This window comes from Rosa rugosa, chromosome 7, assembly GCF_958449725.1.
Source record: "Rosa rugosa chromosome 7, drRosRugo1.1, whole genome shotgun sequence".
NCBI classification, from domain to species: domain Eukaryota; kingdom Viridiplantae; phylum Streptophyta; class Magnoliopsida; order Rosales; family Rosaceae; genus Rosa; species Rosa rugosa.
In genome coordinates, this window is record NC_084826.1 from 37133663 (window position 1) to 37159081 (window position 25419).

The 25419-nt window shown below is 39.2% G+C and overlaps 2 protein-coding genes and 1 non-coding gene across 3 annotated transcripts; 2 read left to right on the plus strand and 1 right to left on the minus strand.

The window, feature by feature from the left end:
* Positions 1-7788: 7788 nt before the first annotated feature.
* Positions 7789-9332, plus strand: LOC133721790 (transcription factor MYB60). Its single transcript, XM_062148515.1, has 3 exons — positions 7789-8035; positions 8145-8274; positions 8401-9332. Exons 1-3 carry the CDS (start codon positions 7903-7905, stop codon positions 9161-9163), a joined length of 1026 nt encoding a protein of 341 aa, XP_062004499.1. The 5' UTR covers positions 7789-7902; the 3' UTR covers positions 9164-9332.
* A 9808-nt stretch (positions 9333-19140) lies between these two features.
* LOC133723252 (uncharacterized) lies at positions 19141-25107 on the minus strand. The gene has a single exon (XM_062150070.1). The coding sequence runs from the start codon at positions 25105-25107 to the stop codon at positions 19267-19269; it is 5841 nt and encodes a 1946-aa protein (XP_062006054.1). The 3' UTR covers positions 19141-19266.
* Positions 24422-24528, plus strand: LOC133724053 (small nucleolar RNA R71). The gene has a single exon (XR_009853467.1). It is a non-coding gene; the product is annotated as a small nucleolar RNA R71 (small nucleolar RNA).
* Positions 25108-25419: the final 312 nt, after the last annotated feature.

The window sequence follows — 25419 nt, forward strand, 5'->3', positions numbered from 1 at the left end:
TCAAGCATCCAAAACAAAAAACAAAAGCAAAATTGGAAAGATCGCAACAAGGACGACGAAGAAATCGCACCTCTTGCTGAAAAGTATAAAAATGTCCAATCTTTCTCCGACTTGAATAGGGAAAAGAACAGTGCTACTCTCACTTCCAATTTTTCCTTCAATTTTGGGTGAAAAGGCAAGTACGAATTTGGGTATTGCTGAATTTGAGTAGGATTCATGAGATTTTGCAAAATTTTGATATTGCATGCAGTTGATGAAGAAGCCCAACACGCTATCTTCCCAATTCGAAAATCTTTTCCATCAAAATTCATGGTTATGATATAAATTGCACTCAATTTCATTTCCAATTCTCAAATTGATTACAAATTTGAGATATCAAGCATCCAAATTAAAGTTAAAATCAAGCAATCAAAACAAAAACAAAACCGAAATCGGCATAATCAATAAAACCCTAATTAACCACAGAAAGTTAGAGACAAAAAAAATGAGTTACGCTTCCCCATCTGGAGCTTCTGTGAGTCCTCGAACCTTTCCATGTCAGAAAGAGCTACAAGGACAACGAAGAACAGAAGAGAGACTGGAGAGTAGAGAGCGGAGAAGAGAAACTCAAAACAGAGTTCACTGAATTGGGATCGAGTTAGCCATTTTAGGTTTAAAAGGTGCAGTGATCAGGTGTGGACGTGTGGTACCGGTAATATAAAAGGTTAAAGATTTAATTGATTTAATTTAAATAGGACGGGACGGGACCAACCGGTATTGATTGGGCTGGTACCGGTATAGGGCCCGTTTTCTTAGAACGGGACGGAACGGGCCCAAACAGTAAATTTCAGATTTTGATACCGGCCCGTACCGGCGGATTTTAGGACGGTTTCAGGACAGGACCGGGACTTCAGTTTTGGGTGCCCAGTCCTAGTGGTGGGTCGGTATTTAGAATTTTACTTTTTTGCTCCACATTTGACCATCACTCTTCCCAGCTCCGATTCTCCACTTCAAATCCCAAAATAGATGCTTCCTTCACTCTTGCAATATTCATAGATAAATAAGAAAATGATTTAGTAAATTCTAAAATAGACTCAATAACATGTTAAATTCAATATTTAGGGGAATGCTTATATATGTAAATTATGGCCTAACAGTGAACAAACGATTAGGTGGAACCCTAATTGGAGGATTAGGTGGGACCTTGAACTGAGGACTAAAATGGAGTGAAAAACGGAGGGGTGAACAACATGGTCAACTGAAGGTCGAGCGGAATGGGAGCGGTTTGACCCATAAAGACGAGAAATGATGGCATGAGAAGATGGAGAAAATAGAGGAGTAAGAGTGGCTGGCCCTCGCAACTAAGGTTGCAAGAAATGTCGCAATGGAGAAGGTATGATGATATCCTGACTTCATTTTGACGAAAAAGTTGGTATGACTTGATGAAAATCAAGTAAGAAACTAAAATATTTAATGATTTTTTACGCACATTGATTTTCTTATTCAAGAGACTAATTACATTAGAACAATCGAAATCATTTCATTTGTATTCTTTGCATGAATAATATCTAAAACTGGTTCCTCGAGTAGGATAGTAGCCTTTAATTATATATTCTTCGAGTAGAATTGTTGCAGGTGATCTGCAAAAACTGGTTCCCCAAGTATGACCATTTTCTTTGCGCTCTATCCGGATTTTTACTGCAACATAGACCTTACCCTCAAAGAAGAATGGGACAACTCTATCTTGCGTGACTTTCACGACATACCTTACCTGTGAGGACAAATGAGGGCATCTCTGTTTGAATTCATATCGCGAGATAGACCTTACCCTAAAAGGAGAATAGGAGCAACCCTATGTCACGTGACTTTCACGACATACCTTACCCTTGAGGACAAAACGGGGGCATCCATATCCGGATGCGTACCGCGAGATAGACCTTGTCCTTAAAGGAAAATAGGGGCAGCACTATGTTGCATGACTTTCACTATAGACCTTACCCTCGAGAACAAACGAGGGAAACTCTTTCAGTATGCATACTATGAGATAGGCCTAAAAAGAAAGGAAAAATAAAGCGCAAACTACTAAGGCTAGTAGTGGGAAGCTTTAAAGCTGGGGAATGCCATCAGAGCCCATGTGGTATGGTACGAAAGACTCAATGATTTTGGAGAAATTCAATAAGATTCGTTGGCAATACTTCGTCACACCGTCACAATATCTGTCTTCACAGCAATAACTAAATCAAAATGTTCAAACAATCCTCCTCATCCAGACGATCAAGTAAAGTCTACTTGAGTCACACTCACCACCCTAATTTTTGATTTTTTAACTCCCAACAAGAGTCAAAAGAGAATCCTTCTTCATAGGAGATGATTCCTTCCCCATCTTCCCTGGAGAGGATGACAGCTTCCCTATTAAAGAAGCATGAGATCTTCTTTTGGAACCTGAAGACGCTATGGCCCTCAGAGCACCACCTATAAAGCTGGTTCTTTCCCCTTTCCTGAATGCAGAGCTAGGCGAGATCGATGTAACAATGACACGCTCAAAGCAAGCGCATAATTTAACCCTGAAATGTCATTAGTAGTATAAAGTAAATAGGGATCGTTCTATTCCGGGGATTGAGGGTACACCTGTCATTGTCAAACAATTAAACAATTAAAATTAAAACAAAGTATAATATTCACAAAGATATTCACAATTATAAACATTGTACACGAAAAAGGGGGTTTTTGATTTTTGTTTTTCCGAAAATAAACTAAGTTAACAAAACAATTAAAATGCAAAAACATAAAAATAAAGATGGAATGAGAGAACAAAGATCAAAAACCGAAACATATGATTAAAATCGATTCAAACCCTAATATTGTTCATCTAAGTCATGAGAAAGGAGTTGATCATGTGAAACGTTAAAAGCAAACAATTTCCCATATTTTACTTTTCAATGCTAATTAATCTAAGTGAAAGCACAAAGACTAATCCTATCAAACATGCATTCAAGCCCTAGAAAGCTAGTCAATCATGACATGTTCAACGCAATAAACACCTAGAAAGGCTATCAACTCAAGTGTGCAACTTAGTATGGAAAAGTCCACCTAATTGCAATTCTCTTTAATTAAATTCGGTTTTTGTACAAAACATTTACTACTTTTCGATTCAAGAACACAAAACCAAAAAGTTGATTCATGTTCTTAAATTGTAGCACCATTCATATCAAAACCCTAAGTGTTTGCAACCACATAAGATTAAAACACAAAAGTTATCTATAATGCAAATTTAATTAAACAAACCCACATAAGCAACTCTCAAAGAACAATAATATAATCTGAAAATTCTCATTCAACCATAAAATTCCAGAAATTAATTATTCATTCAAACATATATGTCAACTAGAGCAAAACCAACGAAATCAAAGCAAAGGTTACAAAGGAGAATCAGATTACAACGTGAGATGGAGATGGTGATGAACGATTGATGTGGTGGTCTCTTGAATCTCGAAAGCAAGCTTCAAGGATGGTGGTGGATGATGATGCTCACGGCAATTCTTCTTCTCCCTTGGCCTTGCTTGAACTCGTGGCTTGCTCTAGAGGATGGAAGAACTCACGGCTATTCTAGAGAACTTTTCTGATTTTTTCTAAAGTGTAAATTGTATGGAAGAGAGGACCCTCGACGTTGAGAAGAAGAGAGACTATATAGGGGACGGCAAACTTGGTCTCCAAGCCGTGCAATTCTCTAGGGTTTCTCACGGCAATGACTTGTTTAATCCACATATCTTCCTCCAATGTAAGCTTGCCACATAAGCCCTATGACATGGTTCAACCAATCACATAATTTTCTAGAATATCTCCCTAAATAAACTTGCCGAAATTCCTTGAGATATTTTCTGATTTTGCACTTCCAATTCGGCCAAACTTCCTTTAGGGTTTCAAGGAATGTATCTAGACTTCTTTTGAGAGATTTTCGAGTTCAACATATATTCTCCTTCCTTTTATTTCTCCCTCAAAAATCTCTACCGAATTTCTCTTTAATATTCTGATTTTCCACGCCTCTTCCTTGTTTCTCTCATTGCTTTGGACGGCAAACATCTTTAAGGTTAGGGTTTTGCGTCACAAACCCTAATGTCATGGGCTTTGGTGGGCCTTGATCCATTTTGCCGAAAATTCAAAGTGTTCTTGGGCTTCGTTGCTTCATCTTCAAGCCTTCTTATTTTCCAACGCAAAACACTTCATTTCTTTCATTTCTTTTCATAGTTGCGTTGGAAACTTCATTGGTAAGCTCTCCTCCATTTCGCAGGGTTTCCTGGTTGCACTAGGAAAGCTTGTTTCTTCATTTCTGCTCAAATGTGTGGGCCGTTTTCTCTCATATTTGTTCGCCTTGACGTTCGCAAGCTCCTCTTTCCATTCGTGCGTTCATTTCCACTTTTGAGCTCGGAGGTCCTGAAAATAGAAACTAGTATGAAAAAATAGAAACTTACCTAATTTGAAAAATAGAAACTTACTAAAAAATGAAAAATAGAAAGTTACTAAAAATGAAAAATAGAAAGTTACTAAAAATGAAAAATAGAAACTTTCCTAAACTGAAAATGGAAACTTACCAGAAATGAGAAATGAAAACTACAAAAATAGAAACTTTATACAAATAGGAACTTTCCCAATCAAAGAATGGAAACTTTCCAAAACAGGGATTTTTCCAAGGAAATGGCGCAGAAAACATAGGGAAATGCAGTTAAAACGTCGCATTAAAATGCTCCTATCAAACAATAACATGACCATCTCCTCTATCAATATACCATCCAAGCCATGTAAGGTTCCCTCTATACCTGAATTTTTTTTTTTTAGGGGGAAGGGGGAGTGTTGGGGGCTTCCAGCTCAATAGTCTTTTTCTTTTAAGGGGTAACTCCTGCCGAACACTTTCCCAAGGCAGGAGCAGCAAAATCCGGAGGAATAGTGCATTTAGCATATCTAGACCTCCTCACATAGACTCCCCGAGTCCCCAAAGCCGGTTGGGAACATGGAGGCTCTACCACCTCTGGTACATGCGCACCATAAGAGGGTCGAGCCTCTAGACCCTCCAGAACACCCAAAACCAAATCCCTAGTAGAATAAGAATCTCACCAAAGGCCCACCTCTCCACCAAACACAGCCCTCTGACCCACAAAAGAAGGGACGACAAGCGCCATAGTCCCCACCTCTTGAGGTGGTGCAACTGATGTAGCCACTGGCGATTAGGGAGCTTCACAACCTGCCTTCCCATGCTTCATTCTTCCACAAACACCACACAGATCATGAACATGCAAGTAATCAAAATCTAACATCATAGAGAATAAATCAGAAAAGTGATACATTTCCTTACGATAGAATCCATCACCTCCAGCTCCCTCATCACCTCCTCCTTATAGAGGTGGTGCTAATCAACATGCAAGCACTTCCTGATGGCTCTTCTAATCTGATGAGCCCAAAATGCTTCCATGAAAACCGGTGGAACACCATGCACCTCTACCCAATTCGAGAGTTGATAGAGCGCCACCTACTGCACATCTCTGAACCATCATAATCCCTAAGCACCATCAAGGAGGATTTGTAAAACCATGACCCCTTAGATAGAACCTTCTGCTTGTCCGCAGGATTTTTGAAGCAGTAGAGGAATCAATCATTTAGCCTTTGATGGATTGTCACTTTTCCCATTACCGACCAAATATTCACTTTCGCTGCCATGAATTGATCTAGGTAGAGCACTGTCTGATCCATTATCACCAAACATGATATGCTGAAAATAAGCACTTAACCCTGCAAAAGATTGTCAGATCACAATATAAACTGAAGACGAGTCGGCTTCCAAAGACGCCAGGCGGCTTCAAGGTGGTGCTCACGGCGGCTTCTTCTCCTTGATGTGAAAACCAAAAACTAAACAGAGCTACAAAGCTTTTTGAGTTGTGTATGGGAAAAGGTGGTGTCATAATTATGTGAATCAGGGTCCTATATATAGGAGACATCCACCCTAGTTTCCGTCATCAACTCTGCTTCAGTTTACCAACTCCAAATAAGAATAGGTTTGCTTTTTGAATTTTCAGATTGGTCCATATCCTTAGAGCTAATGAAATAATTCCACTTCGATCATCTCCTCCAATTCATATCCAAGTATGAGTAGGGAAGCCTTTAAATGCCACAAGCTTATAGAATCTTCATGAATTTTTGGCCAAAGCAACTTGTATTGAATCAGGAATCCAAATCTAACGATTATTCAACTTTCCATGTCAGATACGAATTCATCTTTTTGTCTTCTTTGCATATGATGCCATAAGTACCTTCTAGATGCTTCTTGAATGGTCTTGAGCTCTCCTAGTTCAATCAGGTATCCTGGTGCTATCAGGTTTTCTTATCTGAGCAGGTTGTTTTCTTTGCATATGACGCCATAAGTACCTTCTAGATGATTCTTGAATGTTCTCGAGCTCTCCTAGTCCAACTAGGTCTTCTGGTGCCATCAGGTTTCCTTATCCGAGCAGTTATAGGTTTTCTAGTCAAAGTAGGACTTTTATTCCGCAAGAGTTTGAATTCACTTATGAATCCTAGTCCAACTAGGATTCCTTTTCCTACTAGGATTAGGAGTACTTCATTTTCACCATTTCTCTTCATTAATGTGTCTCTTATGCCTTGCGCATGTCATTTCTTGCATTTCCATGCCTCTTTAAGCTACTTTAGCCTCTTCTTTGCTCCAAAGTACCTATAAAACAAAACAAAACAAAGTTAAAAATGATAAAGTAAGGGAAATAACTTAGAGAAATATGAGAAAATAAGTAATATGAACGTCACATTTCATGCTCCTATCAAAACAAGCCACCAGAAAGACGCTCGTGCGTCTTCTTCTGCCTCCGCCTACTTCGGAGCTGAGCGCTTGCTAGCAATAGCTAGCGCCTCCTCCAGACGGGAGGCGATGGCCTCCACCGTGCATCCTCCTATCGCCACCATTTGAAATTAGGGAGATTGGTTGCATCGCAAGAACCTGACTCGATAAAACAAGATAAACTTTAGTGTAACTCATAATTTAGATTTTAGCTATATTTTCAACAAATATAACAAAAAGATAACATACTAAGAAGTATTATTGGAGAGGCTCTTACATTAATAATCACTTACTGCGATCGTTTACGTGATTATTTTGTTTACCATTTCACAAAAATTTTAAAATAATTTTTTTTTTAAAATGATTTTAAAATAAAAATTCAAGAAGAAAAACACAAAAAAAATTAAACATCTTGCCAGCAAATTTCTTTATAACACATCTTCAAAGCAGAAAATTTTGCTACTGACTCCTTGGCAGCTGCGGGACATTATCATGATATCTCTAGGTGGAACCCCAATCCTTTCCTCTCTCTGCCTCAACTGCTCTATGATTTGATCAGTTGGAGGGAGGATGTGCAAGGGGATTTTGTTAATTTGTAGCTCTTGTTGTTTTATTTGTTATGAAAAAAGAAAAGAAAAAGGAGATGACACCTTATTATCACTTGACCAGAAGTAAAGAGGCTAGGGGATCACAGGAATAGAAATAAAGTGAGTGTGTGAAGTTTCCCATTTCTGGTGATGTAGAGTGACACGTGAGGATCGACGCAGATGGAAGAGAAAGTTAATAAAGATATTATTAATCCACTTCGATCCTGTTCTGACTTTTATTTGTGCAGATCTTTTTTGGTTGATCATTGAAAGCTAAAGTTAATAAAAAGGGCAGATGAGTCAGCAAGGTAGCTAGATCGATCATGAATATGAATGTGTAATAAATTAAACAGGAAATATTGACTTGTTAGTTCCTCTGAAGCTAGTCTTATGTGAGCATGTGATACATGTATGTATGTATATATAAATATGGTCTATGACAAACAGTATAATTTGAAAAGTTGAGTAGCTAGGAAGAGGAGAAGATCGAGAGAGAAGGAGATGGGAAGGCCTCCTTGCTGTGAGAAGGTTGGCATCAAGAAAGGTCCATGGACACCTGAAGAGGATATCATTCTTGTTTCTTACATCCAAGAACATGGTCCAGGCAATTGGAGAGCAGTGCCAACCAACACTGGTAATTTAATTATCTTCTAAATTAATATTGTTGTACGTAATTAAATTTTTGGGATGACGTCGTTCTTGAAGTTTAATTCGCTGCTGTCATGGTCGGATCAAATCGAAAGGGTTGTTGAGGTGCAGCAAGAGTTGCAGGCTTAGATGGACTAACTATCTCAGACCTGGAATCAAGAGAGGGAACTTCACACCTCATGAAGAAGGGATGATAATTCATTTGCAAGCTTTATTGGGTAACAAGTAATCACCAATCTTCAAAATGCTACTCTTACAATTATATCTGAATTATTTGCTATTCTTCACTTAATTTCAATCAAGTTTTCTATATATCTTACTAAATATCAATTTAATAATTATGACATATAGATGGGCAGCTATAGCTTCTTACCTCCCACAAAGAACAGACAATGATATAAAGAATTACTGGAACACCCACTTGAAGAAGAAGCTCAAGAAGATTCAGTCAGCTGTTGATCATCATCATCAGCAGCATCCTCAGGCTGAAAATAATATATTGGGATCATCTATATCAGACTCGACCACAAGTAATTCTACTCATCATCAATATCCTCACAGGAATAATGTCAATGACATCACAAGCCATGCTTCGACAACAACTCTCAGTCTCAGGTCCATAAACCAGTCCTCCTCCTCCTCCAGTGGTATATATGCCTCCAGCACCGAGAACATTTCGCGACTCCTTGAAGGATGGATGAGAACCTCCCCAAAGAGTACTAACGCTAACCTTGTAACCAAACCATCTCATGATCGTGAAGAAAACCCAAAAGGTGGCCAAGACCAAGATGAAGTCTGTGATCATGATCTTTTATCTCATGAAGCATTCGAATCGATTTTGTCCTTCGACAACTTGAATAATGTTAATGCTGCTTCCTGGGACAGGTCTAGTACTACTAATTGTGATTCTAGTTCTATCAAGCAGGTGTCTCAAACCCAATGTAGTACTGCAGCTGCCATTGCAAATGAGAAGGATAAGCACATTATTAGAGCCTGTGAAAGCACGAACACTCCTCCATTATCATTTCTTGAGAAATGGCTTCTGGATGAAAGTGCTGCTGGACAAGTACTAGAGGATCGAATGATGGAATTGTCTCCAATTTCCTTGGTGTGAACTAACCTACCCATGGTCTGAACCCAGACAAAAAAGAAGTGTTCAATTGATCTCTTTAGGGTTTTTAGTCTTTAATTTCTGCTGAGCTTTCAAGAAGTTGAAATCTCTTAATTAATTTGCTAATTTGTAACCTTGTTCAAACTGAATGGAATATTTCAAGTAAGCTCCACCATTTTTCTTTAGTTAATACTGCTATTCAAGCTTACAAGTACAGTAATTGCTCCATGGTAATTGAATATTATAAAATCCTATATTCCAATAAACCAATTTCTTCTCCAATCCGCGCTTAGACATCTATCACATGTAGATCTCAACTCCAAAACGATAGGCTAATTAATTGTAGAGATTTTTACAATTTTTTTTATCACATAAACAACTCATATGCAACAACTAGTATTTCGTGAGTTCGCCCCACTTATGAATAGAAAACTTATGCCACTAGACCAAATAGTACTGGACATCTGCTTTCTTTTTAATGAGATATATCCACTTATATTTTATTTTCTAAAATTGATTATTTTTCGTTCTTTTGATACCTTAGAGGGAATCAAACTCTCCTAACTCGATTTTCACCCTCCTTCATAATTTGAGCTAACCCCAGGTACGTCAACTCCGTCGAGGCCTATTTGTGATATTTCATTTTAACTTGATTCCTTTAATACCTTTTGTTTTTGTTTTTTTTTTTTTAATAAAAGGCTAGTGCGATTCCTCTCAAGCCTTAATTAGTTAATGAAACTGCTGAATACAAGGGGAAAATATTAAGCCTAAACCCATATATTACAATAAGCATATAGAGAATGTCCGAAAATAATATCAAAAGTCTCTACCAAATACATGTATTCAACCAGGCACCAACTAGCAAAGAGTGTCCTACCGGCTACTCTATTTTCTTTGGCATAGCAATGACATAACGAAAAGTTAACTCGATTACAACGAAGCAAAATTACCAAAAGCACAGCTTTCCTACTATGTTGCCACCGGAGGATAAATCCAATGTCACTTAGTTTCACCTTGTCACTAGGTGTAGTGACCATTTGACAAAACAAGGAACTCGCCGCATACCTAGGGTAGACAAGGCACTTTAAGTGCGCACATAGACACAGAGTCCGATTAGCTCTACACTATAGATGTAGGAACTTATTACCTGCATAAAGCGCAACAAAACTATTCAACATAAATAAATAAAAGTATAAAATATAACATCAGCCAAGGCAAGCCCCACTAAAGCCCAAGCCCAAGTACTACCCTAGGAGATAAAGGAATCTCGGTCCACTAGCCAAGTCCAGCACACGCCCATCCAAGCCACCACCAAAGCGTCACCATCACTGCTGCACCACCACCGTCGTCGAACAGCCGCAATCAACCTGCCATCATCTCCGTCGCACAAGACCACGACCAAAACCAATACCACTAACCCACCCAACCAAATAACTAGATTACAACCATATCCAAGCCAAAGCATGTAACCCAAATCACCTCTGATCACACGATCCCAACATTGCTACTGTCAACTCTCTCCGACCAGGTGACCGTCTAAAAAGCTTCAAAAGTTCTAGATCTCGAGCCCGAGATCCTATCATGATCCAGCTGCAATTCCAATCGCACCCAATCGCTAAACGCCCAACCTCCGACCCCAAGCCACCGCCGTCAACCCACTTCCACTCCATCCACCAACCTGGCCAAGAAGACCTGAACCACCACTGGCCAATCACCATGACTCATCTGACGGCCGCACCCTAAAGGCACTCCGCCAAATGGCAGACTCATTCTCTACCGCAACACTCGAGCGCGGCACGTGCTAAAACTTAGAGAGAAAATTTTGGTATTTTTGTATTTACTTCTTTTTCTTTTACCTTTAGTATTTAATATAGACTAAACTTCACTCTCCTAACTTTTTCTATAGTTTTAAATTTACGCGAGACATATATTTTAATAAATTGTCCCCCAACTCTTTTAAAAAAAAATTGTCCCCTAACTTTTAGATTGCTATCACATTATATAAACTGTTGTTGGAATAAATATATAGAATTGTTTGGAGGCCTTTTCTAATGAGAATAGGGATGGCAATGGGGAGGGTAGGGTAAGGGGATTAAATTACCATCCTCATACTCGACTTCATTCCCCATCCCCTTACCCGCCCCAATCCCCATAATAAGAAACTGGGGATTCCCCGTCCCCATTGTGGATTAGGTCCCCGTACCCGCCCCATCCTACATTATACACCAATCACCATCCTACATTATACAAATAATTATTGATTGTAAAATATGAAGTTAAAATCAAACATCAAAATAAAATAAATTCTTTATTTCAATTAAACAAAAACAAATACAAGTCTTACTTAAAAAAGAACAATAAAAGTCTACATTGGACAAAAAAATTTCACAATCAACTGTTTAGTGTAACCTAACAACTTACTAATTTACTCCAACAATGTGAATTGAATAATATCAAAAATATATTGACAGAATTTAAATATTGACAAAAGGATGAAGTTTACATAGATATTTATTTATAAATAATATCAAAAAAATATTATATATATATATATATATATATATATATATATATATATATATATATATATCCTATCCAGAGCGGAGCTCCGCTTTGAAAATTAACGTGTGAAGTTCGAGTTTTTGGTCACTTTTCGGTTGTATATCCACATCTCGACCGTTCAGTTTTTAGGTACTAGTGTATAGATCGTCTCTGCAAATTTTCAGCCAAAATGATGATCGCTAAGGCATTGATAATTGTCTTAAAGCTAGTACGGTTCAGGTTGACAGATTCAGTCCGTCCATTGGTTTAAGCGAGTTAGATACCTTAACGATCATCAATTTGACTGAAAATTTGCAGAGATGATCTATACACTAGTACCTAAAAACTGAACGGTCGAGATGTGAATATGCGACCAAAAAGTGGCCCAAAACTCGAACTTCACACGTTAATTTCAAAGCGGAGCTCCGCTCTTGATTGGATCTGTATATATATATATATATATATATATATATATATATATATGTATTAGATAATTCTTATTGGGTGGGTATGGGGATCAAAATATCATCCCCACCCCGTACCCGATTTCAGAATCCCCAGTATTCGAATCCTCATTCCCGTTACCCGATTTCCCCCGAATTTCTCTCCATTAGGGTCGAATACCCGATGGATACCCTAGTCGATGGGGATTATTGTCATCTCTAAATGAGGATGGGAATGACGAATCCCTGAAATATTGTTAAAAATTAATTAATTAATTAATTAATTAAAAAAAACTACGGTCCTTATTCTCGACATCATACAGTACATGCCTTTTTAATAGTTTTATATATGGGTTTCAGTACTGAACTTATACATAGTAAAAGATAAAGAAATAGATATACAAGTAAATAAGATGGGTAGGATATCACGAAAGTCTCGACATCCAAATGAGGTAAATGGTTAACCCATTTTCAGGGCAAAATAGACCAAAACATGTGAACATGTTTCACCTTTCGGTGCCCAGATTCAATCAATGAAAAAGCCATACGCCTTTCCCTTCACAGGACGAAAGGTCTCGACTCTCAGCTCATGCCTGTACCTTTTGCAAAATGCCACCTTCATCTTGAGGTCCACCCACATGTTCACAATGATACATATAGCTTTTTCATAAAGTTATAGGCATGACCAAAATTTGTTTTACTTATTAGGGATGAAGAGATCAAGATGAAGCTCAGAAGCCATCATAACAAAACTATCTTCAGAACCCAACAACATTTGCAGTCTCATCAACCAATATAAGTCTTATAATTCGAGTTCGAGGTGATAAGAAAATATGTGTTTTTTTTTTTTCCTACGATTGAATTAATAGTTGGTTATGGGATGTAGTGGGCTCTACGTGTGGTGTAAATAGTCATAACCTTAGTTTTTGTAAAATTTTGCCGAGTAAATTATGAGAGAGTGTCTCAAAAAAAAAAAAAAAAAAAAAAAAAAGATGTCTCTCTCAATTTCTTTCTTCCCTTTAGGCAGCCTATCTAGGTTTTCGTTTTAGTAGTGCTGGGCATAGGCTGAGCTCAACCTGTTTTTCATCAGGCCCGGGACCGAGACTGAAACTTTCGGGCCGGACCCAAAATCAAAGTTTCTCATTGCAAGCCCGGACAGAGCCTGAACCTTAAAAAATCCGAGCCTAAAATTAGGGGCTTTCAGGCCCTAGCTCATCTTTTTCTTCAACGCGTTCCTGATGCTCGTCTTCTCTGTCAATCGCTTCCGGAAGCTCGTCTTCAATCCCTTACATCTCGACAACCGAATCGAACAATCTAAACAATTGAAAAACTCACACAATATCTCATACCTGCATAAAACCCACAAAACCCATAAAATTAAAACTCACCAAAATTGGCAGATCCGATGGGCGAAGTTTTGGACTTTTGGAGCATGAAGCGAGGGTCAAGCAACGGAGGGTGATTCTGATCGTGTATGGAGAGTGGTAGGATAACCACACACACCTACAACGATCACATGGTGTTCTCTGACGCAGCTTCACTAAGCTTCTGGTAAAATCCCATTTTAAAAGATCCACCTATAGGAACTCTCCTTTGTTCCCCTTTTTTGTCTTACCCACTTCGATTCTTCATCACTCTTAGGCAAATTCATCTTCTCAGTGTAATGACCTGTATTTTCGTATTGATTTATTGTAATTTTCTTGAAATTATTAAAGTCCCAGTTGACACAAATTATTGTTCTTATGCCTTATTCGTATATTAATTGTGAAACAGAAATTATTTCGGACGATTAATTGCTCGAAAACGCTTTGATTTGGGAGCTTAAAGGTTGACTTTTTAGCTTTTGTGCAAAACTTTCTTCACAGAAATCGTAGAGCATGTCGATACGAATTCGTGGACATGCGGCACGTGAAAATCGGAGATCGTATGAAAAAAGTTATGGTCAGCGGAAAAACTTCTATTTTTGGAAATCTCTATAAATAGAAAAAATCCAAAAAAGAAATCCGTAAACTCAAGTTTCCAAATCCAGAAGGCTCTCTCCAAAAACCTTAAACCTGACCTGGACCCGCCTGACCAGACCCGACTTTTCTGCAGTCGTCCGACGTTTTCCGGCGACACCACCACAGTAGACCAACTCGCCTCCACCTCGCTGTCCTCTCTACCGGGCTAGTTTCCACCGAATCGGGCCGGAAGTGACAGATCGAAGGCCGATCTCCATGGAGACACTGCCCCAATCAGAACTTCTGATTCTGGGGGCGACTAGGCTTGAAATTTACCGGGTTTTGAAGCTCTCTTCTTGCTCATCACACCCATACAAGCCTTGCAACTTGATTTGAAGTGTGGAGATCCAAATTCCCATTTGAAGATTTTGGCCTTTGGCTGCGATCTAGGCCGATCAAGGCCGAATTGACCTTAGCTCTATGTATGAAAGTTGTTCCTCTCATCAAGATCTTCATTTTGACCGGTTAGATCAACCTGCTTTTGAGGTAGATGTGGCGACGCGTGGCGGCCCGTCCGGCCACTTTTGGAGCTTCTGTTTTCTTTATTGTCTTCTACTCATCGATAAGAGCATGTTTATATATTATTATGTCATGTGGTGATCATTTGAAGCGTGTTAGGTTTTACGTAGTTTCAGTTTATTCAGATTTCGATTCGTCAGAATCCAACCATTGGATCATCATATAATTTTGACAAATTGATCCTAGAAGTGTTTCAGAGACCTTAAGAGGAATCGGAGGAACTTTTGTCTCGATTGACGAAATCTTCAGTTTTTTGTTCAAGTGCATGATTCAAACTATAAACACTTTCATTTCTAGTTGTGTACTAAGTTGAAACTCTATTTTACATATGTGCATGACAGAGTGTGTTCTGTACGTTATCTCATCTCTGAGAGAAGTTGCAGCGGGATTTTAAGGTGAGTAAATCTCATGAGGTTCATTTTATGAACAGAGTTACTTTATTGTTTGGTTTATTTGCTAAATTGTGAAATCGTTTTCGAAAATAATTATTGTTTTGAATTATATGAACTTGATCGTCTACGGTTCATGGGTAAGTTAAAATGAAGTTTTGTTATAAAAATGATTCTTCTCGGGTTTTGTGATTTGTGAACTATAGTTGGTATTAGTGACATTCCTGAGAAGATGACTACGTATATATATTTACGTGAAATATATATATCTTGGTGGTGTGGTATTGTGGTGAGTACAATATTTGTAATTTTATTCATGATATTGTTTTTTATAGCTTCATTTATAGCTATTGATTTTCCTTATTCTCCTGCAAATATGTCGATTGTAATATAGGGAAATAAGGGTCTCCCGCAGAGAATTAAGTTAAACTAATTGCTTCAATGAAAGTCACAAAAACGTGACTGGAGTTCCTACTGAACAGCAGTCGAAAAACAAACTAAAATCCTAACCAAAACAACCCAGAAAATTACGAAAAATTACAGAGACGTACTAGACACACAAGGCGTCCAGTACACAAAATTTGGGAATTTTTGGAGTTGATTTACTATAAAAATAAAATACGGGAAAACAGAGAACAGAACGTAAAATAAAGAAAAGCTGATTTGAGATTGGTTGATATCAAGATGATGAAACTAGCTAGGAAGGAAGTATCCACCCACAACAATCACACACAACACACTTTGTCCAATTTACTACCAATTAACTTAGTTGAAGACGCTCAGATTGGCCCGGTACGCTTGAACACAACCTATTACTCTTTCTTACTTTGTACGCTAGGCAGGAAGTGCTCTACACCTAGACTATTCCCAAGCAATGCAACTTAAAGGTACGTTTATTAGATTAAACATGCAGAGATCATTAAGTTTGAAAAGAGTTTGAGCAGTCACTAGGCATTGCAAATAACTTAGAGCCTTGCTTAACCTAGGGTTTTGTCTACTTGATAGTGAAAACCACCAATTACTTCTCTAGACAATTTGAGGAATCCAACTATTGATCCAGGCATCAAATAATCAAAGTATTAGAACCCTAGCATGCATACTAAGTAGGCCTCCAAAGCATACAAACATAGAACTCATCAATGAGAAATCGGTAAACTAAACCTCAACTTTATTAATTGGAAAACAAATTGAATGTCAAAGCATGTTGTGGATCATGTCTAGGGCTTCAACTGCCCCCTAGCTACTGGAAATTTAGTTACACATAATGGAAATCAAAAACACAATTGAGTTCATGGAGAAAGAAGACAACAAAAACCAAGAAATAGGAAAAGGCTGATCGGCGATCGATCGTCGGCAGGCAGCGATCGATCGTTTTCGGTGATGGTTGTAATTCTTCTTCTTTTCCAACTCTTGTGCGTCTCTCCTCTTCCGTATGTGTGATGATGATCGGTTTCTTGAACGTCCAAGGAGAGATTTTATTCAGTTTGTAACTCTTTTCTTCTTTCCTTTTGGGACTCTAATTCCTTGGCTTCCACGGAAGGCTCCTTTATTAATGTTCTGATTGATTTAGGATTCATTGACATCCTTCTATCCAATAAGAGCAGCCAAGAGAATTAATTGCTGAATATCTTTTTCTTCATGTTGCCGTATGCTTCCTTGACTCATCAAGATTCCACACTTCTCCATTATTTGCACATATCTCCTTCCTTTTGCTCATATTTCTTTCCTTGCTTTGGCAAACCTAATAAACATAAAAATAACTAAATTAACCAGAAAATAAGATAAATTAACAAAGTAAATATGGGAATTACCAACATTATTATCGCATAATTATGCTCCGATCAAATACCCCCACACTTAAGCTTTGCTAGTCCCTAGCAAACAAAGAACTAACTAGAACAAAAGACACAGACCTAATGTCTTCCAAACTTCTCAGAGAACTTATAATGCCCACAAGTATGGTCAACAAGATTCAAGCAATCATATGTCAGAATTCACAACCTCACTTAAAAGCTAATTTATTTTGATAACCATAGTGCTAAAGTTATAATACATGAACAATCAAACTAGTGCAACCAAGGGGAACCAACTTATTCATGGGTCAAACAAGCGTCAACTCAATTTCTCACAAAGATGCTCTCAATTTCTTTTCACTCATGATTTTCTGACTTGATGTATAAGCATATATTTCACTCAAGTTATATGTGAGAGGAATGATGTAATAAGACAAACAAATAGTTCACATATGATAACAAGAAAGAAAGGCTTTTTCTGAAATTTTTTTTTTACATATGATCCCATGATTGGAATGCCAAAACTCGGACGAAAGGCCAGTGACACCATATGCTCACCCCTCCACACAAGTCTCCACAAATCGAATGCACAACTTCAAAGATCAAAAAGGTCTTTATTCAAGGTTGTAATAGGGCCAAGGGTTAAGGTTAGAAGAAAGAAAGGATAGGAAATTCAAAGATCCTAAAGAGCCTAGTGGAGCACTAGAAGAACATAAGAGATAAAAGAATCTTGAAACTCTTCAAGGTAATCAATCTTCGAACATGAAGCAAAGAATTTTTTTTTTTTCCAAGGCCAGATGTCATCTTTTTGGGCCTTTGCTTCATTCTAACCTCAACAACTACAACATGAATATATCAAATCCAAGGAAGTATTTTTCTTTTTCTTTTTCGGCTATCACATATTTTTTTCTCTGTTTTTTTTTTTTTCGACAACCATAAACATATACTCTCTTTTTTTTTTTTTTTCTCTTCCTTGGATCGATGTACAATGAACTCCCCCACACTTGCTTACAAAAGTACCTTGAACATACATATATCTCTAAAAATATTTGCTCCACTAATTCCTTAGAATAGGGTAAGGATAAATCTATACTAAGCTTAGGGTTAAGGAATTTGTGGGTGATGAAACAAAAAGGCTTAATGTAGGCTCAAGGGGGTTAACTAGGGGATTGTACATCTTGTGTGCATAAAAGGGACACAGGTTAATTTGGCTATGGTGGTAATCCTAGTGCCTTTATCCCTTCCTATCCATCATGCAATTCAACCATACGCTTCAAGAGGCTTTGGGGCAAGTTCTAGCATTTGTCCTTATAAAATATGCAAGTCGAATCCGAGTCTCAACCAAGATGAATAAAAGATGAGATCATGCAAAATCCTCGTCAAGAAAATAAGATGATTCTATACTAAGCACTCAGAAAAGAAATAGCACATATACAGGCTCAAAAGCTCACAAGGGTTTAAATCAAGTTTAACCTGTCATAGCATGCATCCATCACTTCTCAAATATCACATTCATCCAACCATCAATGTATATAACTCAAGCACAATAATCATCAAAATCTATTAACAATTATTTGAAATCAAGAATCTAACACATGCTTGCAATCCTTTTGTGACCAACATATAAATCCGAAAGTTCATGCTCATCATAGAGTTGGAAGACTCCTAAGACTCATTGAAAAATAAAACCTAAAACTAGACTCTTTTTTTTTTTTTTTTTTTTTTTTTTAAGAGAAATTTAAACAAACGAATGACTCAAAAACAAATTGACAAATTTGTATTTCCTTCCCCCACACTGAAACTAGACATTGTCCTCAATGTATGGCAATATAACGCACAATGCACCAGGTAAGCATAGAGAAAGAAAATCCAAAAGAGGGCAAGTAGGAAGATAAGAAAGGTTATAGAAAAGCTCCCCCTTGTAGACCTCCAGCTGCTCACGACCTTTGGAGAGGACTGAAATTAGACACCATCTGCAAGGCACAAGGCCTTGACTTCCACAATGGAAGCTCCGTGCTATATGGACTCCAAAAGGTCGCAAATTTGCGCAGGTTCCTGTTTTGCTGGACTGACCTTTCTGTATTCAAATTGGAACTGGGAACGCAGCAGAACTCCGAATCCAGTTCTGTAAAATCGTACAGAAACTAGACTCAGAGAGCTTTCTATGCATATATGGCACGTCTCCTGGTTCCATCGGAGCTAAAAACGGCAGCCAGCCAAAGTCGACTGACTGCGCAGCCAGCACTCTGTTTTCGAGCAGGAAGGGGAAATTTCCTAGCTTTTCTGAATGGATACACCTGCACACTCACAAAACACATTAAAACGAACTAACAAGAATCAAATTAAAAACGAAAAAGTTTGGGTTGCCTCCCAACAAGCGCTTGTTTTAACGTCCTTCCAGCCTGACGTGTACCAAGAGATTTACTCAAGGGGAGGGGGTTCATGGAGGGGTACATCCTCCACTGCTTGCTCCACAAATGACTCATAGTAAGGTTTGAGTCGATGGCCATTGACCTTGAATTTCATTCCGGTCTTGTCACTTTGAATTTCTACTGCACCATGATGAAACACATTAGTAACAACGAATGGACCAATCCAACGTGAACGAAGCTTACCAGGAAATAATTTAAGGCGGGAATGGAAAAGAAGGACTTTTTGTCCAACAACAAAAGTCTTCCTCATTATCATCTTGTCATGAAATGCCTTAGTCTTCTCCTTGTATATTTTAGCACTCTCATAAGCTTCATTGCGGATTTCCTCAAGCTCATTCAGCTGAAGTTTTCTATGCAAGCCCGCAACGTCCAAGTCCATGTTAAATTTCTTTACCGCCCACCATGCTCGATGTTCCAACTCCACGGGTAAGTGGCATGGCTTACCATAAACAATTCGGAAGGGCGACATGCCAATGGGTGTCTTGAAGGCAGTCCTATAAGCCCATAAGGCGTCATCTAATCTCAAGCTCCAATCCTTCCTATTTGGTGCCACAGTCTTCTCTAAGATTTGCTTGATTTCACGGTTAGACACTTCCGCTTGCCCACTTGTTTGGGGATGATATGGTGTAGACACTTTGTGGGTGATATTGTACTTTCGAAGGAGAGCTTCAAAGGTCCTATTGCAAAAATGCGATCCACCATCACTGATTATGGCTCTCGGGGTCCCAAATCTAGAAAAGATGTGAGCTTTAAGGAAATCTGAAACCACTTTAGCATCGTTAGTCCGGGTGGCTTTTGCCTCCACCCATTTAGACACATAATCAACTGCAAGTAGAATGTAAAGAAAGCCATATGAAGAAGGGAATGGACCCATGAAATCAATGCCCCAAATATCGAATATTTCAACACTTATGATTGGAGTTTGAGGCATTTGATCCCTTGGACCCAAGTTACCTGTACGTTGACATCTATCACATGTCTTGCAAAAGAGATAAGCATCCTTGAATAATGTAGGCCAATAGAATCCACATTCAAGGACTTTCAAGGCAGTCCTTTTTGCTCCAAAGTGTCCTCCACAAGCATAAGTATGGCAAAAGGTTAGTATAGAATGAAATTCAGATTCATGGACACACCTTCTTACCAATTGATCTGCGCAAAACTTCCATAAGTATGGCTCATCCCAAACATATTGCCTTGAGGTTTTGATCAACTTATCCTTTTGAGCTCGAGTGAAATTTTCCGGAACTAGCTTGGTTGCCTTATAATTGACGATGTCTGCGAACCATGGCTCAAAAGAAGAAGAAGAAAATTTCGGGTTCCTGGCGAGATCGATCGTTTGGACGGTGAGATCGATCGTTTTGCTTTCTGAACCTGAAAACGATCGATCGTTGAAATGGGCGAGATCGATCGTTTTGCTTTCTGACCTCTCTGTATGAGCCAACGATCGATCGCGAGAAAGGCTGAGATCGATCGTTTTTCCTTCTGATCCCAATTTTTGTATTTCAAACAATTGCTCGTCTGGGAAAGTTTCTTTCAATGGTAGTGCATCTTCTTCCTCCTTTGAGCTATGCACCAACCTACTCAAATGATCAGCTACCACATTCTCACATCCCTTCTTGTCCTTGATCTCCAAATCGAATTCTTGAAGGAGGAGAATCCATCTAATTAACCGAGGCTTTGCTTCCTTCTTTGTAAGTAGGTACCTAAGGGCTGCATGATCAGAGAAAACAATAACTTTAGTACCCAAAAGATATGAACGAAACTTTTCCAAAGCAAACACAACGGCTAATAATTCTTTTTCTGTGGTGGAATAATTGAGTTGGGCATCGTTGAGCGTCCTTGACGCATAGTAAATAACATGAGGGATCTTTTCAACTCTTTGGCCCAACACAGCTCCCACGGCATAATCAGATGCATCACACATAAGCTCAAAGGGAAGGCTCCAATCCGGTGGCATGATAACAGGGGCCTCAGTCAACATCTTCTTTAGCTTCTCAAATGCCTCCATGCACTCCTTGTCGAAGACAAAAGGGACATCTTTTTGAAGTAGTCGACATAATGGTCTTGTGATCTTCGAGTGGTCCTTGATGAAACGTCGATAGAAACCTGCATGACCAAGAAAAGAACGCACCTCCTTCACGGATGTGGGAGGTGGTAAGGAACGTACAAGATCTATCTTTGCTTTGTCTACTTCTATCCCTTTAGCAGATATAATATGACCCAAAACTATACCTTGTTGCACCATAAAATGACACTTTTCCCAGTTTAAAACAAGATTAGTTTCTTGACATCTCTTAAGAACTAAAGATAGATTAAATAGACAAGAATTAAAAGAGTCACCGTAGAGAGAAAAATCGTCCATGAAGACCTCGATGATCTTTTCAACCATATCAGAAAATATGCTCATCATGCACCTTTGGAATGTCGCAGGGGCGTTGCATAGACCAAAAGGCATCCTCCGGTATGCGAATGTCCCAAAAGGACATGTGAAAGTTGTCTTTTCTTGGTCCTCCGGGTGAATAGCAATTTGATTGTAGCCGGAGTATCCGTCCAAGAAACAATAGTATGCATGACCTGCAAGTCTTTCCAACATCTGATCAATAAAAGGCAAAGGAAAATGGTCCTTACGTGTAGTCATGTTGAGTTTGCGGTAGTCAATGCAAACCCTCCAACCGGTTTGAACTCGGGTTGGAACCAATTCATTGTCTTCATTCTTCACAACTGTGATGCCAGAACGCTTAGGTACAACTTGGACCGGACTCACCCATTCGCTATCAGAGATGGGATAAATGATGCCCACATCAAGGAGTTTGAGAACCTCCTTCTTGACTACCTCCATCATAGGCGGATTGAGACGTCTTTGGGCCTCTCTTGATGGTTTGGTGCCTTCTTCTAAGAGAATTCGATGCATACACATGGAAGGGCTTATTCCCTTTATATCTGCTATGCTCCATGCAATTGCTGATTTGTGTTCCCTTAGAACTCTCACCAATTTCTCTTCCTCATTCATAGAAAGATTGGCTGCAATGATGACTGGTAATGTCTCATTCTCTCCCAAAAAGGCATACTTCAAGTGTTCGGGCAATGGTTTCAAGTCTAATTTGGGTGCCTGGATCACAGAAGGAGCAAGTTTTTCATCAGTTAATGGAAGAGGAATGAATTTAGAGTTAATCTTAGCTGGGATATAAGGTGGAGCATCAAGGGCAGCAGCTATTTCAAGCAATTCATCATCAAAAACCATAGAAGAAGAAGCAGTGATTTTTATGGCAGACGACAAACGATCGATCGCTGCATTCCCTGCGATCGATCGTTTCTGGGAGCTTAAACCAAGTTCCAATGTTTTCTTGAGTGGGTCTTCCCCCACACTTGCTTCAAATGTGTCCTGCACTAAAAATTCAAGAGCATCGATAGAAAAACAGGAATGAATGTCACTAGGGTACCTCATAGCTTCAAAGATATTGAAGCTTATAACATCTCCATCGAATTCCATGGTCAAGGTTCCTTCGAAGACATCTATCTTTGTGCGAGCAGTCCTCAAGAATGGACGACCAAGAATGAGTGGTAAGTCATATGGCACAGGCTCGGGTTCCATGTCAAGCACAAAGAAATCCGCGGGGAATATCAAATGATTAACTTGAACCAAGACATCCTCCACAAGACCCTTAGGAAGAGCTATTGAGCGATCCGCTAATTGGATCGTTACCGGTGTTGGTTTGAGCTCACCTAGATTCAAAGACTCATAGACAGAGAAAGGTATTAGATTAATTGAAGCACCTAAGTCTAATAAAGCCTTACCGAACCTTTTATCCCCAATGGTGCAAGGGATTGTAAACCTTCCGGGATCCTTCAACTTAGGAGGTAGCTTTCTCAAGAGCACAGCGGATACTTCTTCACTTAGAGCAACGGTTTCCTTCTCCTTGTACTTCCGTTTGTTAATGCACAACTCCTTGAGAAATTTAGCATATCGCGGTATTTGCTTTATAGCATCTAAGAGAGGGATGTTAACTTGGACTTTACGAAAAGTTTCCAAGACATCCTTCTCTTCTTGCTCTTTCTTGGAGCTCATGAACCTGCGAGGGAAAGGAATACATGAAGTAACCAACTTAGGAGGATTAGGATCTTTTACCTTTGGAGGGGAAGAAACATGAACATTCTGATCAACCCCCGTGAGATCGATCGTTGGGATTGGAGAGATCGATCGTTTGGCTTCTGAGGTCATAAACGATCGATCGTTTAGATGGCCGATATCGATCGTTTTCTCTCCAGGGACGATTCTCTCTTCCTCCTTTGAACTTCTCTGCGCCTCCTTCTCTTCTTGATCTTTCTTGGATGTTCTTTGATGCCCAGAGATTTCTTCCAATTGTCTACCACTCCTTAGAGTGATTGCATTAAGCTCAGCCCGACGTCCATCCCTTGGATTTTGAACGGTTGTGCTAGGGAGGGTGCCAGGAAGTCTAGTTTGCATCTCTGTTGCAAGTTGCCCAACTTGCCTTTCCAAATTCTTGATGGATTGACCATGCTCTTTGAGTTGAGATCTTGACTCTTGTATGAAGGATGCAGTGTCCTTTTGGAATGATGCAGTGTTCAAAGCCATCTCCTTCACTAGTTCTTCCAAGGACTTGCTTGAGGATTGTTGAGGAGGATTTTGTTGATAGACTTGCTGCTTGGCCCCTTGTTGGAATCCAGGTGGTCCATTGTAGACGCCTTGAGTAGGTCGAACCACGTTGTCATTACCGCCCCAACGGAAGTTGGGGTGATCCTTCCATCCCGGATTGTACGTGTTCGAGTAAGGGTCATATCTGGGCCTTTGTTGCCCCATATCAGTAGTATGATCAGAATAGGAACAAATAGAGCATACCTGAGGTGTTGCCTTAATGCCATTGCCTAAGGCATTCATTAACATGTCAAGCTTTCTTTCCACAGCCACCATTTGGTTCCTTGAATCAACTTCATACACTCCACGTCCTCTTGTACGTTTATCCCTTGTGTAGAATTGTCTATTGTTGTCGGCCAAATCATCAATCAGATTATATGCTTCTTGACCGGTTTTATTCATGAAAGTACCTCCACACGCAGAATCAACGCTGCCCCTATTGGCTATGTCCAACCCATCATAGAAAAATTGGACAAGGTCATTCAGACTGAAGTTGTGATGGGGACACTTCCTCTGCAACTCCTGAAATTCCTCCCATGCCTCATATAGTGTATCTCCATCCTTTTGAGTGAAGTTTTGAATCTCCCTCCTTAGTCGTTTTGTCAGTTGAGCGGGGAAATATTGTTTCAAAAACTTCTTAACCATTTCATCCCAAGTTGTGATGATACCTGCAGGTAACGAGTACAACCAACGTTTTGCATCATCTTTTAAAGAAAAGGGAAATAGAAGTAACCTGAGTCCTTCTGGTTGGATGTTCTGAATGGTTTGCAGCTTGCAAATATCTAAGAATTCCCTAATGTGAACATTAGGATCCTCAGATGGTGTGCCCGAGTACTTAGGCAGTGAGTTCAGGAGCTGCACAGGAATGGAGAAGGCTTGATTGCCCGGTGGTGTGTAAGCTATGCATGAGGGGGATTCCGAAGCTGTAGGAACAAAAGCATCCTTCAGTGCCATGTCGCGTCTTGGGGGTTCCTCTTTGTCCTCGTGAATTGAATGTGCAGGTGAGTTTGGTGGTGTGTTCTCGTCCTCCTCCCCTTGTGAAGAAGTAGAACCCGCCGTTGTGTCGTGAATTGGCAAACTAGTTCCCTTCGTTTGCTTCCTATTCGACTTGCAAGTGCGTTCTATCTCTGAATCCAAGGGGGTAAGATTGCCTTGAGCAGTTCTACGAGTAAGCATACACCTGAAAACACAAACCAAAGAAATACTAAGTAAGAAACTAACACAAAAATCAAATTAAACAAACTAGTAAAAGCAATTAGAATAAAAGTAATCCCCGGCGACACGGCGCCAAAAATTGATAGCTTAATTTATAGCTATTGATTTTCCTTATTCTCCTGCAAATATGTCGATTGTAATATAGGGAAATAAGGGTCTCCCGCAGAGGATTAAGTTAAACTAATTGCTTCAATGAAAGTCACAAAAACGTGACTGGAGTTCCTACTGAACAGCAGTCGAAAAACAAACTAAAATCCTAACCAAAACAACCCA